At 41.8% G+C, this 17,094-nt stretch overlaps 1 protein-coding gene across 41 annotated transcripts in view; it reads right to left on the reverse strand.

The window, feature by feature from the left end:
- BBX (BBX high mobility group box domain containing) overlaps positions 1-17,094 on the reverse strand; it is a 138,441-nt gene that overhangs the window by 59,693 nt on the left and 61,654 nt on the right. For 29 of the 41 annotated variants that reach the window (XM_083817241.1, XM_083817219.1, XM_083817239.1 and 26 more), the window contains 2 exons: positions 2,541-2,711; positions 757-999 (listed from right to left, as the gene is read on the reverse strand). The exons of 1 other annotated variant lie outside the window; for it this stretch is intronic. In XM_083817241.1, the coding sequence (XP_083673367.1) occupies positions 757-999; positions 2,541-2,702 (405 nt within the window). In that variant the 5' untranslated portion in view covers positions 2,703-2,711. Of the gene's footprint in view, positions 1-756; positions 1,000-2,508; positions 2,712-17,094 lie in introns of all 41 variants that reach the window. 11 more of the 41 variants (XM_083817242.1, XM_083817253.1, XM_083817243.1 and 8 more) reach the window with 3 other exon arrangements.

Here is a 17,094-nt window from a genome sequence, read left to right on the forward strand (position 1 = left end):
CTGCCTGTGTCTTGCACACTCTACAATCAATACCCACAACACTCTTCCTGGGGAGAGCTTATCAAACGTGCTATTTCCCAAGAAGCTTCAGTTAAATTTTAAAGTGACATAAATACACTCTGTGAAGTATGGGAATAAATCTCTTTTCCTTGCTCCCAGTTAAAGGGCTCTGACTGCCTATTCCTCTCTGATTTGGATACTGGACTCTGCCTCACCAAAGACAGCTATATCAAAAATTGGTAACAATACAAAGAGAGAGTACTTCATGAAACACTATTAAAGTTCTTTAGCATCAAAAGTAAAAAGGGACTGAATTTGTCAACTATACTTTTGGCTTGGTCAGCCTATATTGTTGACAGCAAATGCACAGCATGAAGTAGGTATTGCTACAGCCAGCTAATATGGAACTGTATAACTTATTGTTTTCAATTGCCACAATCTAATGCATTAATGCTTTTAGTGCAGGAATTATCGGGTGATATCTACCACAAAGTATATAGTGTTTTGTTTTGTTGATTTAATGATTATTAGAGCTACACTAGTCTGTGCACACAGACCAATTTCTTCGCAGTCTGGTCCAAAAGACCAAGTGAATCCAAGTAAGAACAACAGTAGCTCTGGGCACCATAATCCCACTGGGGAAGCTGAGGAGTCCAGAGAAGAGAAAGACCCTATCAAAAGCACTTAATATACTAAGAAACAGAAGACAAACATGTAATAAACTCCCTTTACATCTACCATTCATACAGTACGTACCTCCTTGGCCATGTCAGTGTATTTCTGCTTCTCTTTTGGATCTAGAACAGCCCACCAGTCTGCCAATATCTTGGTTGCGCCACGATTATCGAGGCGGGGGTGTTCTTTTCGCACGAGAGAGCGATGGCGTTTGCAGAACAAGAGAAATGCATTCATTGGTCGGCGAGCTCGTTGCTCCGAGGACTCGTCATCTTCAGTTTCATCAGCATCCTGCTCTAAACCATCAGCGCCGAGGAGCGGCACCTACCAGAACCGAAAGGGAAGGGCTGTAAACTCAGTTATTGTCTGAGAGCGTCTATAGATGTGTTTGAATGAGGGAGACGCACACAGATTTGCACAGCTGTCTGCAAAGGCCATCTGTTCCATCTAGAAGACCAGGAAGTCTACATCCAACCTCCTTGCCTGAAGGTCCAAGGTTCACTCATTCAAGACTTAGACTTAGATGCTGACTCACATTCAAGACTTCAAGACCTCGATGCTGACTCACAAGTGGAACAGATTTCTAAGCTGAGGACCGTTCTCCAGTAACAGCCCTAGAGAGGCTGGAAGGAGGATATCCTCACTTCCAGTTTCCTACACGCTAGATGTTATCTCGGTGAGATGAGGAGAGCAGAGCTGTCTTGGACCTCAGTCACACCTGTTTGCAATGACAAAGTGCATAGGAACAAAAGTGCACAGGAAACAGTTGTTCCCCCATATGCCATTCATTTCTCAGCTTGAGCTGCGCTGCCTTACAACCTCTGCAAGGCAGCCTGATCGCTGCCAGAAGGCAATTGTCAACAGAACCCGCTGCTGAAATGCACTCGCTCAGCTCAAAGACCAGCACATCATTCACGCGACAGACGCACCACAGAAAGCTAGTTATAACTTACTGAAGTTATCACTGTATGGGACAGAAAACCACCTCCTACCTAACCGCAACATTGCTATTTTACACCATGTTGTGGAAAGTGACTTGGGGTCGACAGACAGCGCTGTCACAGTATCAGGCTTCTCCTAGTTGCTCTTTACCCTTGTCAAGGCCCACTCTTCCTTACCAGCACATCTCAAGGCAGCCTCCTCAGCAATGACCTTCCACTGCCTGCCTTACCAAGGCATCGAGGAGATGCCGATATGGACGTTAACCACATGATGGAAACGTCACGTCTCCAAAATCTATCACCTCCCATTCCTGCTTCTTGTTACAGAGGTTGAGCCTAAGTATACATTTGTGAGGTGACGCAGCAGGGTCCTTACGAAAGAAGAGTAAGGCCAACATCATCGAAAAGTACCAAAATACCAAGAGTCAAACAGGAGAGAGATTATTCCACTTGTGCTCACAACATTCAGGAGAACATGCTGAATTTCATATACAAAGATAGTAGAAATTGTTGACAGACTTTCCTTCTTTTTTTCCTTTTATCTTTTTTTTTGTAAATATTAAAAATAGTCAAGTGCAGGCTAACATGTCTAAAGTAAACAATTAAAAATGTCAGAAAAACAGCCTTAAGAGATCAAAACTAATATGTGCAGCGTGTAAAACAACTTAGTTAAAACTTCTACAATCTAACTCAAAAAAAACAGGGTTTTGCCCAAGATTTTGAAATAATGATGGAATATTCACATTTTAATGTTATTTGCTACTTGCTTTTAGAGCATTATGTGCACAGTATCGATATTTTTTTTTTTAATTGGCTGGGTTAGCTCGCAAAAGAGAACAGCAAGAAACACAAAGTAAAAACACAGCCGGGGTAAATCTGACCCACCATTCACCTTCTACAGTCCAAGCATCCAATGAAGTCTACCTTATCGATATCTTCTTCTTCCTCTTCTTCCTCCTCCTCTTCAGAAAAGTCAAGGAGTTTCTTGGCAAGCAGGGGATGCCACTGAAGACACTTTCTTTTTGGTCGCTTCCCAGTTCCTTCTCCTTCTGTCGAATGATCCTTATTCCTACTACTGCCTTTCATTACTGTGACCTGCCATGCAAAAACAGTCAGATGTTCACAAGAAACCCTTACGCACAAATGACCATCACGCAAATACTTAGACAAGCCCATAACAAACGCATGGAGCTCCTACACAAGACACTGAGAAGATTTTTGCATGGTAATAGGTAGAGGTTTATTTTGATTGTCGCTAGCAACAATGATGTATCCTTTCTCATCTCAACGTTTCCACCAGATCAACTAGTGAGATACAGCTGAAGAGGATGGGACGAAGACAGTGGGCAACCCAGCTCCCAGATGTGCTCCTGCCTAATCGATAGCATGAGTGCTCATACTCCATTAAGCAAGGGGGTGAGAGTCTACACAGCTCCCCCAAACCTGTGCACACTCCACTTTTTCATATTTTGCTTAAGAAAAAGCCAGGAAATCCCTCTTTTTAGCAGTAGGACGTATCAGCAGCTACTCATCTGTTGATCACCTACTTATATATAGCAGTGCTGATGCAGAATCCCATGACACTATGAGCTAGTATTTCCCAAGCGCCATTAAAAAGTGCCATAGGGAAATCTGACTCCTTGCCTAAGAGAAGCGAATTCTCATAGATGAGTTTGAAACAAACAACCTGACACTTGCAAAGTACTTCTCTACGAGAGCCCATGTACAGCAAACCATATGTTCAATCAAGGGCCTGCAGTCGGTAAACAAAATTCACGCACCTGTCTTGTGAACGTCTCCTCATCTGAGTACCTTACTGCTCAGTAAAAATATGTGCTTATCACATGCTAGCTACCAGTTTAAAGGATGGCTTAGAAGATGTGTTACCCAGGTAAGACTTGCACTGCACTTACACAGATCTTACACGCTGTGCACTTACACAGGCTGCCCAAGCCCTGGTGCCACAATTAGGGCAAACGCCTCACTGGAACCACTTCAAGCAGCAGTACCCAGCAGCAAGAGGCATCGCAGCTCCAGCCATCTTCCTGAGTATCCCACCAGTTTAGCAACTACTCGTTTTGCTTTTTGCTGATGTCTTCCCAGCGTTTTTTGGTGGTTAACTCACTGGCATTTTGGCAATATGCCCTTGTTTGCTCTAGGAATGTGTATAAGCAGCTGCTTCTTCCACAGACTTGAACAGCACAGAAAACAGAGGGAACTTCAGACACCCAGCGTGCTGGAGAAAACTACTGAACCCTGAAAGAAGCAGGTTCAGACACCTGAACTTAAATATACAAAAATGGCATTTTCCTGTACGCGTACTAGATTTTATTACTTCCTCCCTGCTTATCAATATTATCTGCACCCCGAGTCAGGGATGCCCTGTGACTTAGCAGCTTTCCATTAAGCCCCACACTTTGCAGTTCCCAGCATACTGCTTTTACATGGAGCACATTCATGGCAACCACTCTACTGTACATTTTCTGTAAGCAACACTTGTCCTTTCAGCAAGTGTTATATGACACACAATCATGCACCATGCCACGTCTTCAATCTGTAACTTGCGAAGAGGATCCAACAAACACAATGGGAATGAAATACACAGAAACAACTTTGGCTTCAAAACATTAAAAGATGAGAAGGATCAAGCAACAATTCAGTACTGTGAAATGCAAGGTTGAAATCATTGCTATCCAACAGTAAACTTCATCATGTACTGTTCTGCACAGTGCTTCCCACCTTTGTCTCCTAAAATGCTAAATCTCCATTTGCTTTTGCCATGCCGGGTGTTTTTCAACACAGACCAACAATGTAGCTGAATTATTGTTCTAACTGTTCTGAGACTTTAGAGTTTGTTATATGACAAGGATTTGTCTGTTACTGCAGTCAGTAATGCATGTGGCCGATTTCTGAGCACGGGAAGTGTGTTATGAACGGGACAGAGTCAGCTATGCCAGCCCTTACCACTGAGTAGTTTATGTATGTTATCATATGGTTTCTGCCTACAGTCATTCAGAAGTAAAATGAGTATTACTGGTAGCCTTCTACCTCATTAGTATGAAGCTAAATTAATGTTCGAAGTGTCCTCCATGATCCTCCTTTAAAAATCACAGCTGAAGTCCTAACACGATTTCAACAAAATCATCTCTAACGAGCAGCTTCCTGCCTCCTGCCCTCCTGAAGAGAAGTCAGAAAAGTTCACAAGACGTAAGTAATCCCACAGTGCATTTTGTACAAATTCTCCATCATCTTTAAGACCCTACCTATGCTCCGTGCCAGACATGGCAGGTGAAAAGGGAACCTGAACGCTGGCTACCTTTCAAACCCGTAAGGGACTCTCAGCACATTATTTCTCTTTATTGCCACCTAGCTCACGAATAATTGTTTTTGTTTTCCACGCATGTAGGCTAGGTATTGAACATCCAATTAACCTAAAATAAATTAACCAGCATTCACTGCACACCAGTGGTGAAAGAGAAGTGTATGCTCAGCTGGAGGAATTCAACTATGTTAATTAGGTTGTTTTCTCAAATTGTGATCTATTTTACCTTAGTGGTCACACCAAAGCAACAGTTCTGCTCTGCAGAGGTTGTTTTTAGCACGGCAGCTCACCCTATCAGCTGAACGAGCATCTTGTAGATCTCAGACACAAAGCCATAGCTTGGTTATTTAACAGGCACCACTCATTGCAGACAGACACAGGGTCTCTCTCTCTCTCTTCAACTTTGGAGCAAATGCCTGCAACAGCCTCAGTCTGCATCACCTAACAACAAAAGTCTGACTGATTTGGCCCCAGTGATGGGAGGACTGAGGCCACAGCCTGACTGCAAACTGCTTCCACAGCACAGTCCAGAAGCCTCCTCACCTCAGGCAACCTATCTACTTTATTCCTTATAACCCCTCTTCTTTCCTATAAAATAGGGCATAATTCATAACACGGGGAGATAAACTACTCCACTGCTATTTTTTAATACTTGTGTTTTCAAATATTGCCCCCTTCCCATTTTGGTTATTTAAGTTCTCTTAAGTTTTTCTCCTATGTTTCAAAGCCCTTTTTTGGTCCTGACTTTTTGTTGATGTCTCTCACAGTCCACAAAGGACTGACATTATGAAAAATGTTTTTCTTCTCTATTAAGTTGCACAGAGCTTTTCCTCTTAAAACAAATAAAAAGAAAGCTGACATGGTGTGATGAACTTGTTTTCTTTTGGACTGCTTCACCCTCCATACTATTAACCCCACACTGCATGGGTATTTCTGCCACAACTGCTGATGGACTCACATACAGTCATCTAATTATGAGAGGAGCTGTCCCATCCAAAAAAACATCTAATGAAATGGAAAACAGATCTAACATGAACAATTTCATTTATTTTTTTGCGTGGAAGATTTTGGCAAGACATGCTGTAACTACGTAAACAAGATATTCAATGCTCAAGTGAACGCATGTATGATTAAGCGACAGTGCGAGTCTTACTGGAATTAATTACTTGTTGAATGGCAAAACATCAATGGAATCCATTTACTGGAACCTTCAGATTCGACTGATTTATCCATTTTTTTCCCTTGACATATAATCAACAGCATGTTAGTTTCTTGTTTTGTATGGAAGAAAAGGAGCCGGCAGAGAGAAGTAGGCAGAAACATCAACTCCTGCTTTCCCTCTCCGGGATTCCCGAATGCTGGCACGTATCCCTTTGGAAATGGTTTGGATCCTACAAAAACTGAAGCATGTGCTTAGGCTTGGCAATTAAGCGGTTCTGGGGAAGTCACAGAACAAGTCACGGGCAGTCTCTGCAGGATCTGTGGCTTAAAAAGTATAAAATATACACAGCACTCCAAGTGCAAAGTTTGCAACAACAGGAACTTATGAACCATATCACAAAAATGTAACTAATTCTACAATATCACTAAAAATATCATACATCTTTTAAGGCAGATTTAGTAACTTCTAGAAGTTAGCAAGAGGAATATTAAAGCCAGCTAACAATATTTTACAAGATACTTTTTGGCTTCAGCATGATAGAGTGGCAGACATAGGGAAAAAGAAGGAATATACCAAAAAAGACAAGACAAGAATATGTACAGCTTTGCTTGAAATAAGCCACACAGGCTCTATAACATCACCAGAGGATTCCTGTCAAGGCTGATATTCATGATCCATTGACAGCAAGATACACCTTCAGAGAGATGTTCTACACATCTGTACCTTCAGTGCAGATACAGGTCAAATGTTACCAAGGTATTGCACCAATAAAAAGATTTTAACCATTTTTTTCCCCAGATTTTTTGTGCTGGCTATTATATTTCCTTTCTGGTCCTGGAAATGTTAATCAAAGAGTCACAATTTTCTTGAACGTCTTATACATATGTATACTTAATAGGGGTTCAGAGGGGAAAAAAACAACACAGCATACCTCAAGAAAAGAGCTGGATGGGGGAAAGAGGTGGGGAGAGAAGAACGATTGCTTAGTTTTTTATGACATATATTTTTAATTCAATTATGGACCTGCAAGTCTTCCTTTTTTAAATATTCATTAGCAACAAATGCTTTATTACCTTCACTAAGTTTTGCTTTTCTCTTATATTGCTCTGTTATTTATAAAACCTGGCAGACAGGAGACTAACTTCTTCATTCCTAATTTCGGGACTACCTTACCCCACAGTTGATCTGTCACCCAGAATTGTGCTAGCACTGAACAAGTTGCACTCACCAGGTGTTCCCCACACTATACCCTCATATTTCACCAACACCAAACTCTTTAAAAAGGTCCTAAAACTAACAAAGCGCTGCAAGACACATGCGGTAACAGAGGCTTAAGGCAAGAAAACCAAGAGCTACACAAGCTGAGTCACAAAGACCTGAACTGCAACTGCAACATAGTCTCTGTTGGAAGGCTCTCAGCACAAGGCCTGATCTTCTGCAACACTCATTTCCATTCGCACAGTGGAAATGAATTTGTTTTCCTGTTACCTTAAAACTACTTTTCCAGGAATCCAGCTGGGCCTCTGCTAATTCCATATAGGTTACTGGCACAAAGCAGCAAAGGGAAAAATTCAAGTGGATTTTCCACACTTTTTTTTTTGTTAAACACTATCAAAATTCTCTGTTACTTTATAAAAAAAGAGTGACTTTATAAAGCCAAGAGTGACAAGAGGAATGAACTATATGATACTAATGCCTTGGTGTTTTGGGGGCTACGGAGCCAATGAAAGGAGCTGTGTCAATAAAGAAGTTGCAGACTAGGCAATGAGGTCACTTTCTCACAGGTCTACTGGGTGGAATAGGTATTTGAATTACCAAATAAAAGGAGATTGCTGGTGGCAAAATGACACCGAAGTGAATACAAAAGGGTTTTATAAACGTATTTTTTTTTTAGCTCTGGAATAACTGAACCAGAGTATTTCTGCAATGAGGGACAAAACCTAGTCGGTACTAATTACTGACCAGTCAGTGAATGTATTCTTTATTGTTTCACAACAGAAAGCCATTAATGAGCTTTCTAACTTTCGGAGATGCGATGCCTTAATGGGGGACATGCTGAGACTCAGCGGAGTTCTGCTTGCTGGCAGAGGTTTGGGATAGGCTGTTGCCACATGCAATGCTTTGCAACACAGCAACAAGTCAGCAACAAGTCTTACTTAATTTTTAATGACACACTCTTCCTTCTCGATAAATGATTTTAAACTGTTTCTTATTCTCTTGGAAAGCAACTCAGAGTTGAGTTGTTTTTCTCAAATACATAAAGTTTAAATCCAAGCCCACCAAGAATGTCAACACACCTGATATCAGAATGGCTTAATTAAAAAATAGGGGGAATAACTGTGTAACTAAGGTTCACTTGCCTTTTTACATGGATTTCCTTTAGTTTTGGTTAATATCGGCATTGTTAATCCTTCCAAGCTATCAGTCAGAACAGCTGTAAGGGCATTTGAAATGCTGGCTCTCTACAAATCTGCTTTTAAAATGGAAGCCACATGCCAACAGCAAACAGACAGGATGGAACAGCAAAACCTCACACTACTTTCATTTACTACGTGGGAACATTTGCCTATGCTGTGCCAGGAATACTCTGTACTGATGTGCTTGTGTCACCACTTCAAGCAACTGTGTTATAAAAGATATTAAAATGAACACGAATCTTTCCATGAGATTTAAACAAACAAACAAAAAATGCAGCTTGAAAAGTCAGGAGATGTGTGATGTACTGCAGTCATATAATGACAGCTGACTTCAAACAATGATTTCAGCAGTTTTTTTTTCTTCTTTCTAGTTCTCTTTTTTTTCTCTTACTCTGTAAAAGACAATCAGGAAAAATGCAATAAAATAATATTTTACTTTGTAAGGAGTTCTTTAGAAACATCCTCACTAAAATAAATGAAAGAGAGGTAAACTCTCTCTGTTACAAATATTCCCTTCAAAAGGCAAACCACTTAGGAACTGGCTGCTATTGCTACTGTTCGTGAGTAAACTCACCAGGAAACTAAAATTGTGGCTTTGGTTTTGTTCACCCCCACCCCTATTTACATTTTATTTTTCACCTCTGGTCACAAGACCAAGTAAAAGCCACTTATTAAGCAAAACCCAATCAGTACAAGTATTTTAAATCTGTCTGCGCTGAAAGGTAACAACTACTAGGCTTAAAGGAATCAACTCCTCAATCTACACAAGGAACCTTCAGGAAGCAAGAAATGGTTTGGGAAACAGTCAACCTTTTATTTTCTACCATGCTTTATCCTAAATACAACCTCCGGAAGCAGTCGGGAGTTCAAGCACTATTTGCACACTTTTAAAACACAATAGCAAAATGATCCTGTGGTAGACAAAGACTTTTGAAACACGCTTGCTGAGGCAGGGCACACCAGGTCCTGCCACATTTTGGATGTGGCTTTTAATGAAGCCCTCGGTGATCACATGGCAGTCCACCCCTTTGCTACCACTTCCACGCCCAGCCAAAACCCGACAGCCGCTCGTGAAAGCACACACAGGCGGCCAAGCCCTGCTCTGCAGGTGAGCATTGATACTGTACGGACACGGAGCTAAAGAGGGGGTTGAAAGGAGCATCTGGGGCATAGGTTTGGGCAGCTTTTCCATGGCCACACAGCAAAGGGGACGAGGGGGAGCAAGGACTGCGGCCCAGCCTGTGACCCACAGGCTGGGCACACATGCTGTTTTCGGGCTGCTGTGCCTGGGTGCCGACTCCCTGCTCACGTCAAGCCACCACCAAGTCCTTCAGAAAGCTGGAAGCTGTGGCCAATACCTGCTACAGGGAGGCGGCGGCACCATGATGGCTCTTGGAGAGATGCTCTTGCCACAGGCCCAGGGAGAGCCGGTGAGGTGCATGAGGTGCTCTCGGGACTCTGGGAGAGGGATGAAGCTGAGCATGGGTGGAAATGAAGCCCAGGGAGAAGGGGAAGGGTGTCAATGTGGGCCAGGATGGAGCTGGAGGGGTTTACTTCCAAACCTGCCCTGGTCCGGGGCAGGGGATGATGGTTCTGGCAGTTCCCCACTTGTGCAGTGGGGAGACGGAAAGCTCGCCCCTAAGGTCCACATTTTTAAACGTAAGCCTCCCCACTGCCAACAGCCACACAATTAAAAAAAAAAACAGAAAGCAGGTAAAGCAGCCGAGCCACCCAACAATTTCCATGCCATCGCCTTCAGTGCATGGCTCGCTGGGGCAGCCGAGGGGAGCGCTGCTCCTCTCCCCGGTGCCACAAAGCTCTCGTGCACTGAATGGGAGAAGCTGCCTTGCATCACTAAGTTTGGGGGTGCAAATCACTAACATCTTTATTGGAATAGCAGTAATGCCTCCAAACAGACGCCCTCAGAAGTATCTAATTTGAACAGTTTAAAATGACCAGCCATAACTGCACCCTCCTTTTGTGTTAACATCTTTTTCCAGACTATGGCTTTTTTCCAGTTGTGTCAAAAAGCTCTTGTCTGAAGATTAATGTCTTAACCAAAACAGTCCTTTTTTTTGCCTTGATTTTAAGATACAGTGGGGCATTTACTATTACAGGATTCATTTCGGCCTTTAGCAGCTGCAGAGGCAGAAATAACAAAACAAAACAAAAAACCAAACAGCTAGTCACAGGCCACAGCTAAACCTACTGCAGTGCCACACTACGGAGACCTCCACAACCCCGCTGGTAACATCTCTGGGTTACTAAGTGCAGGGGATGGAGTCTGGAAGCTCCTTCAGTTCCTATTTTTTGCTGCTGCACCAGGATGGAGAGCCAACAAACCCTGGAAGGTGAGCAGAATAACACCTGAAATTCAAAACAAAGGCACGGCAGAACCCAACCTGCTTTGCGCTGCTCCTTCCCATGGAGCGGAGAGGCGGGTAACATGCTCCAAAATCCCTCTGCTTATGCCAGAACCAGTTATCAGGAACAACACACTTTTCCTCCAGGGACACGGACAGACTGTGAAATGCAACCACCTCTCAGGCGAGAGACAAGTGCTCGTCTGTAGAGCATTGCAGACCATAGCAACGAGGCAATCCAAAAACCACTTTTAGCAAACTAAAGCAGGGAGAAAATTCGCCAGACCAAAGAGTTGCCCAACAGCAATGAAAACAGGCAGTCAGAACTGAAACACCATTCCACGCAATCCCAAAAAATCTGCCTGGTGCTCCTGCATGATACTGACTACCTGAGCCCAATTAAAGAGCAGCTTTTCTAGACAGACAGCTGTCATTCCTGTGCTTTGCTGCTATTTTAATGTCACGTTACAACGAAAATCTTTGCGTTTTGTTAACTGAATCACTAGAGCTTCCCTCTAGCTTTTGCAAATCACTAAACAGTTAATCTCAGCATAAAGAGCTTTATAGCCAGTGAGATCACAGGTAAAATGGCCACAGGAAATACTTAATGAATTTCGGTGCATGTGTACTCGCATCATCAAATTCCCAGGAGGGCATCTGTAGTTCAGCAAAAGCTTCCTCACCGACAGGCCCCCTCGGATAAGAACCCAAAATCAAATTGAAATTTTATGTTAACAAGAGGGATGGCTTGGCATATTGCTCAGAGCCTTCGAAGAATGAGATCCTTTGATTGGTGAACGGGATTACAAAAAGCCAATCTTTTTGACTTGCCAATCTGAAAGCTTTATTTTTATCTTTGATTAGAAGCCATACAAATTGCTCTAGGGTCCAATCATGGCAGTAACACAACCGAATTCTTTTGCACAGTGCAAAGCAGCACAAATGAGGAGATGTTACTGCTGCAGACATCGCAGGGTGAGAAGAGCTGAATGGGAAAATTGTTCGACTCTCCTTTTCACCTCTTGTTGATTGTGTCCTAGCGTCTTCCACAAAAAGCAGACAATGTGGCTGTGTCCATCGCTACTGTAATCCATTCTAAGGTTTACCATGTGCGCAATGAAGCTTTCATAATAAAATTCAGTCATAATTGCTACCAGTGTCAGGGGAACCATATACAGCTGTGTAAGCAAATGGAAGAATTAGTCCCTTAATACATATTTAATAGGCCATAAAACATTCTTGCACAACTGAGTATTACAGTTTATCTACTTTTGCTTTCTTCAACTCACGTACAATAGATTAAGATGGTTGTCCAAACAACCACTCGAAACAGCTACCACCCACTGCTCCTGCGGAAGAGGGATCAAGATAAATGAATGGCGACAGACAGTATTTACTCAGCTTTGCTCATCTTCCAATATTATTAGCTCATAAATCATAATAATGCAACTCATGCATATCAGAAACAACAATAAAGAGGCTACATGGAGTTTTCAAATAAAACAGTCTTCTGTAATGATCGCTGACAGAAATACCACAAGATTCACTTGGTAAATGAATTCCTAGCTACCATCTTGTTTTCTGCAGGACCAAATTCTCAGTCTCCTTCCACCCCCTCCCCCTACCAAGAAATAAAATGGGTAAAGTGGAAAAATGATGTGCCTTTGGAGTTGGCTCCCTTCCCGAACACACACCCCCAAAGACTTCTGGGTTGATTTCCTCGCTATTGACCTGCGCTAATATTAAAAGAAATGTTAAAGCAATGACACTTTGTCAAAATAAGTTGTACGTGTCTCAATTCAGGCATAATACAAGAAACGTCAGGACAGAACCAAATTGTTAAGAAGTTAGATATAAATAAGAATAAGTGGAAACCAAAACAAATTTGCACATCTTTTTCAGTTTTACAGGTATTCTTCTTTCTAGGCAGCATTTTAAGCATCAGGAACAAGCTTTTAAAGCAGACTAGATTCCTTAGTGCAGTGGTTTAAGTGAATTGCAGAAGGAGATACAGCTAAAGGAATTTCAGTGTTGTTTTTGGAAATACCACCATCTCTCACAGTTGTGCAGATCCACATAAAATCTATCAAAATCTGTAACGATTTTAAGAGCTGATACACCATCTCAATACCCAATTTTCAAGTGCCATCTAGTGGTTATGTTCAAATTTATTTCCATTTGATATTTAAAAATAGTTACATACTACATTAAATTCTTTAGAGTTTGTTATTCTTATCACTTACTATGTTATGTGACTCTTGGTTCTGCAATGGTAAGTAGATGCATAAACGAAGCCTAAGTTTAAGCATTCTGGTGGACTGAATTTGGGCCAGAAGACAGCTGTTTTCAGGACAAAGGAATTAAAAAGAAGGGGAAAAGTTATCTATAGAAACTAAACAAGGCACATGAATGACTTCAGACTCGTGGAAGAAACCAAGCAATCAAGTCTGTTCTTTTCCAAAGAGGTAGTTTTATGCCCTAAGCTATAGTTGTCAGGTACTGAGTTTTCCATAAAAATCTCTCTTAAATAAGCTTCAGACTACACCATCAGAAGCAAGCAAGGAACGAGCCAAAAGCACACTCAATAATGTTACAAAAATGCATCACTACCTTGAGTTATGCTGAACATAAGTCTCTTCTAAGAAGAAAGAGACTTATTTTTAATTCATTGAAAGACAACCACATGATTCAGCCAAGTCCACTTCAAAAGACCTAAAGCTATGGATTTGACATGGGCAGCATGTGAAGGACTTATGGCAAATGTTTTTGCATACAAAATTTGTATATATTTTATTTCCATACACAAAAATCATTATTTCAAGAAAAGGGAAATAATGAAGACTACATCTATAGCCTGCCCAGGAATGGAGCTTCCACCGCCTCTCTGGCTCCTGCTCTATCACCCTCATGATGAAGGTTATTTTTTCTTATGCCCAACAAGAATTGCCCTTGCTGCAATTTATGACTGCTGCCTCTTGCCTGACCTTTCATTGTACATCTCTAAGAGGAGCCTGGCTCCACCTCCTTTGCAATTGGCCTTTAGATAGCTAGTCAAGTGGAGCCTCCCTCAGCCTTCTTTTCTCCACTCAAATACCACCAGCTCTCACAGCCTGGTACATCACGCGCTTCAGAACCAACCACCTTGGTGGTCCTTCACTACACTCCCTCCAGTTCATTGCTGACTCTTGGATGTGGGCCCACAGCCTCAGAATCACAGAGCAGGAAAACTGCTTCTCAACCTGCTGGCTCCATTCTTGCATGTACAGCCCAGCCCGCAGTTTGCTTCGACTGCTACAAGGCTGTACTGCTGACTCCTGTTCCATTTGCTGCCCATTCGTGTCTTTTCTAAAAAGCTCTTTTCTACATTCTGTTTGCTAAACTTCCTGGGGTTCCTGCTGTCCCACTCCTCCAAATTTCTGAAGTACCTCTGAACAGCAGCTCTGCCCTGTAGTGCATCTGCTACTCTCACCAATTTGGTGTAATATGCGACTTGCTGAGGGATGCAATTCAATCCCTTTGTGTCATTAACAAAAATATTAAAAAACACTGGGGAGCAGTATCAGTACTTGAGGAATACCACCTGTAACTAACTCTCTGCCAGTCCAACACTGAACCACTGGCTCATGCCATTTTTTAAATACCATGTAATCTGTCCATCCAGTCTGAATCCAGTTTGGGTCCAGGAAAGGAGGCTAAGGAAAGCCTCAAAAAACTTGCTACCACTGAAGTAAACAACCCCCCCTGCTTTTCACTTATGTGCAGTCTCTCGTCCCCATCACTTCATGACAGAAGGCCATCGCTTTGATCAGGCACAATTTGCCCACAGTAAATCCATGCTAGCTGTTCCCAGTCACCTTCCTATCCTTCACGTGCCTGGAAATGACTTCCACAAAGACAAGTGCCACAATCCTCCCAGGGACTGAGGCGAGGCTGGCCAGCCTGCTGTCTCCCAGATGTTTCTTTGTGCCTTAGAGCACAATTAGACACCCCAGGGTCCGATTTCTACCTCATTCATGATCCATGAAAATGACGACACTGTTTTATTTGACCTGTAATAACCTGAGATTACAACCATGTTACCACATTTGTCAGTAATTCTAAATGCAGAAGAGCTGGAAATACCAGCAGCTGGAAAACAGGTAGCACAGCTTGTTTGGCACAACCCTTCCTCTGTTTTTTTCAGAAAGCTGTCCAGTACTATAAATCCAAGTTTGCACACATCTTCCCCTCCTCCCCCCAAATTAATGAGATGTAAAATACAGCAAGGCATTTCCATCAATTTGGAAATCTGAGTACAATTCAGTGCAAGGTTTTCTTTGTATTTTGACAAGAAGTTTATGTTTCAGTTGAGGGCAGAGCATGCAGTCATTGTGATTCTAAGGAAACTCCTAAAAACTCTGAGCAAGGCAGCAAGAGCAAGTTAGTGAGCTTGCCATTCAAGTTTTATGTGCAATTTAAGAGTAAGATAAAAGCATGGCACCTGATAAACAAGTTATTTCTAAAATCCAGATGTTGAACATCCTCACAGATCTGCTGTGGACAGACAGGTTTTGACGTCTATTGCTCTATGCTGTAGTGTCTTAAAACAAGTCTTTCCTGATAATCTAGGTCCTTGATGAGGTGGTAAACAATTGCAGATGACCCAGCACGATTTACTTATCAAACACTTACTGGAAACAGTGAAGATGTCCAAGGACATTCATTCAACAAGTTTGGGCAAGACTTTCCAATTCATATTTCCACTGTAACTCAGTTTAAATTGCTCTGTTTTATCATAGTTCAGAGTTTGGAAGAAAATAGGTGGCAGGTCTTTTTAATACTCTGGAACTGCTGAGATGTATTAATTTGGCGGCAATCTCTGTGACACATGTGACTTTCACAAGCCTTATTTGGAGACACAAAGGATCTCTTTACAAGAGACTAACGTTAGCCAACTTCTAAAAATCGAACACCTAAAATCAACAGGGATGGTTCTTTCTATGAGCAGTCGAAGTTTGCACTGAAACTTCCTCAGGAAGCAGAAAAGAGGATTTCTTTTCATTTTAAAACTCTTTAAGTGCTGGGGCACTACACTAAGCAATACAAAATCCTCTCAAACCTGGCTGTGGATCCGTGCATATTAAATGATGGGCTCTTAATGAAGCCCTCTCAGAATGGGTGGATTTCATAGATACACGAATGCCAAACACGTTCCACTCATTAAGCAATAACTCAGAAATCTCCATCATTGAAAATCTGAGTAGTCCTTTATCTTTTGATGCCTGTGCATAATGCAATACAATTAGCAAGAATGGATACTTTTAACCATTTTATAAAAAAGAGATCTAAAAAAATCTCAACGAGAAGAAAAAAAGCTCTTAATATAGCAACCAACAAGCCACAATTCATTTAGGCTTTCACCACTCAAAAAAAATTGCTCTCATGAGTACTCAACATTTTCAAAAGCCTGGGGAAACTGATGGGTTTCTCTGAACAATTTGGCTATCAGTAATAGCAGGCTACTGTGGACGAAAAAATACTCGTTCCTCAGCTTATGGTTCCTTGTGTTCTAGTAGAAAGCACATCCTCCCACCCACACTATGTGCATTATCTACAACCTGAGCTACTCCACTGATTTATACTGGGATATTACGGTAAGGGAAAGAAGCAGACCTAAGTGTAGATGTGCCAAGCTATCTGCTCAATCCTACCCTCTTCACGTTACTACATTAATGCAGCAGGGGAATTTGTTTAGTTCAGTAGATTCGTAATGATATTGTTTTCTCCATTAACAGTCCTGATCTCTTGCTCTTTGGGCAACACCACAGCACCTCAGCAAAGTTACACTGCAAATAGCTTAACAACTTGCTCCCAGAATAAAAATTTTTCTATGGATGGTGAAAAGTGGAAGATGAGCTATCAGACACTTCTATGCTTCAGCATCTTTTCTACTTCTCTGTTTTCATTGTGTCAGATTAAATGACTCATTGCAGTCTGAAAGAATAAAACCTGATTTGTGAAAGCTGGCTTTTGGTAACTCTTTCTGACATTGGCATTAAATACCTCAGTTTGCCTTATATCACAGTTGAATTATGACAAGTCAAACATTTGGCTAAAGCTTAAGAAGAGCAAATGAGTTCTCATCATTGTAAATACTCTCAGTATAGGAGCAAAATCAGCTTAGAGGAAAAAAACACACTACTTCCAAAGCAGCACTTCCAAATTACCTTGAATT

This window comes from Anser anser, assembly GCF_964211835.1.
Source record: "Anser anser genome assembly, chromosome: 1".
Taxonomy (NCBI): Eukaryota; Metazoa; Chordata; class Aves; order Anseriformes; family Anatidae; genus Anser; species Anser anser.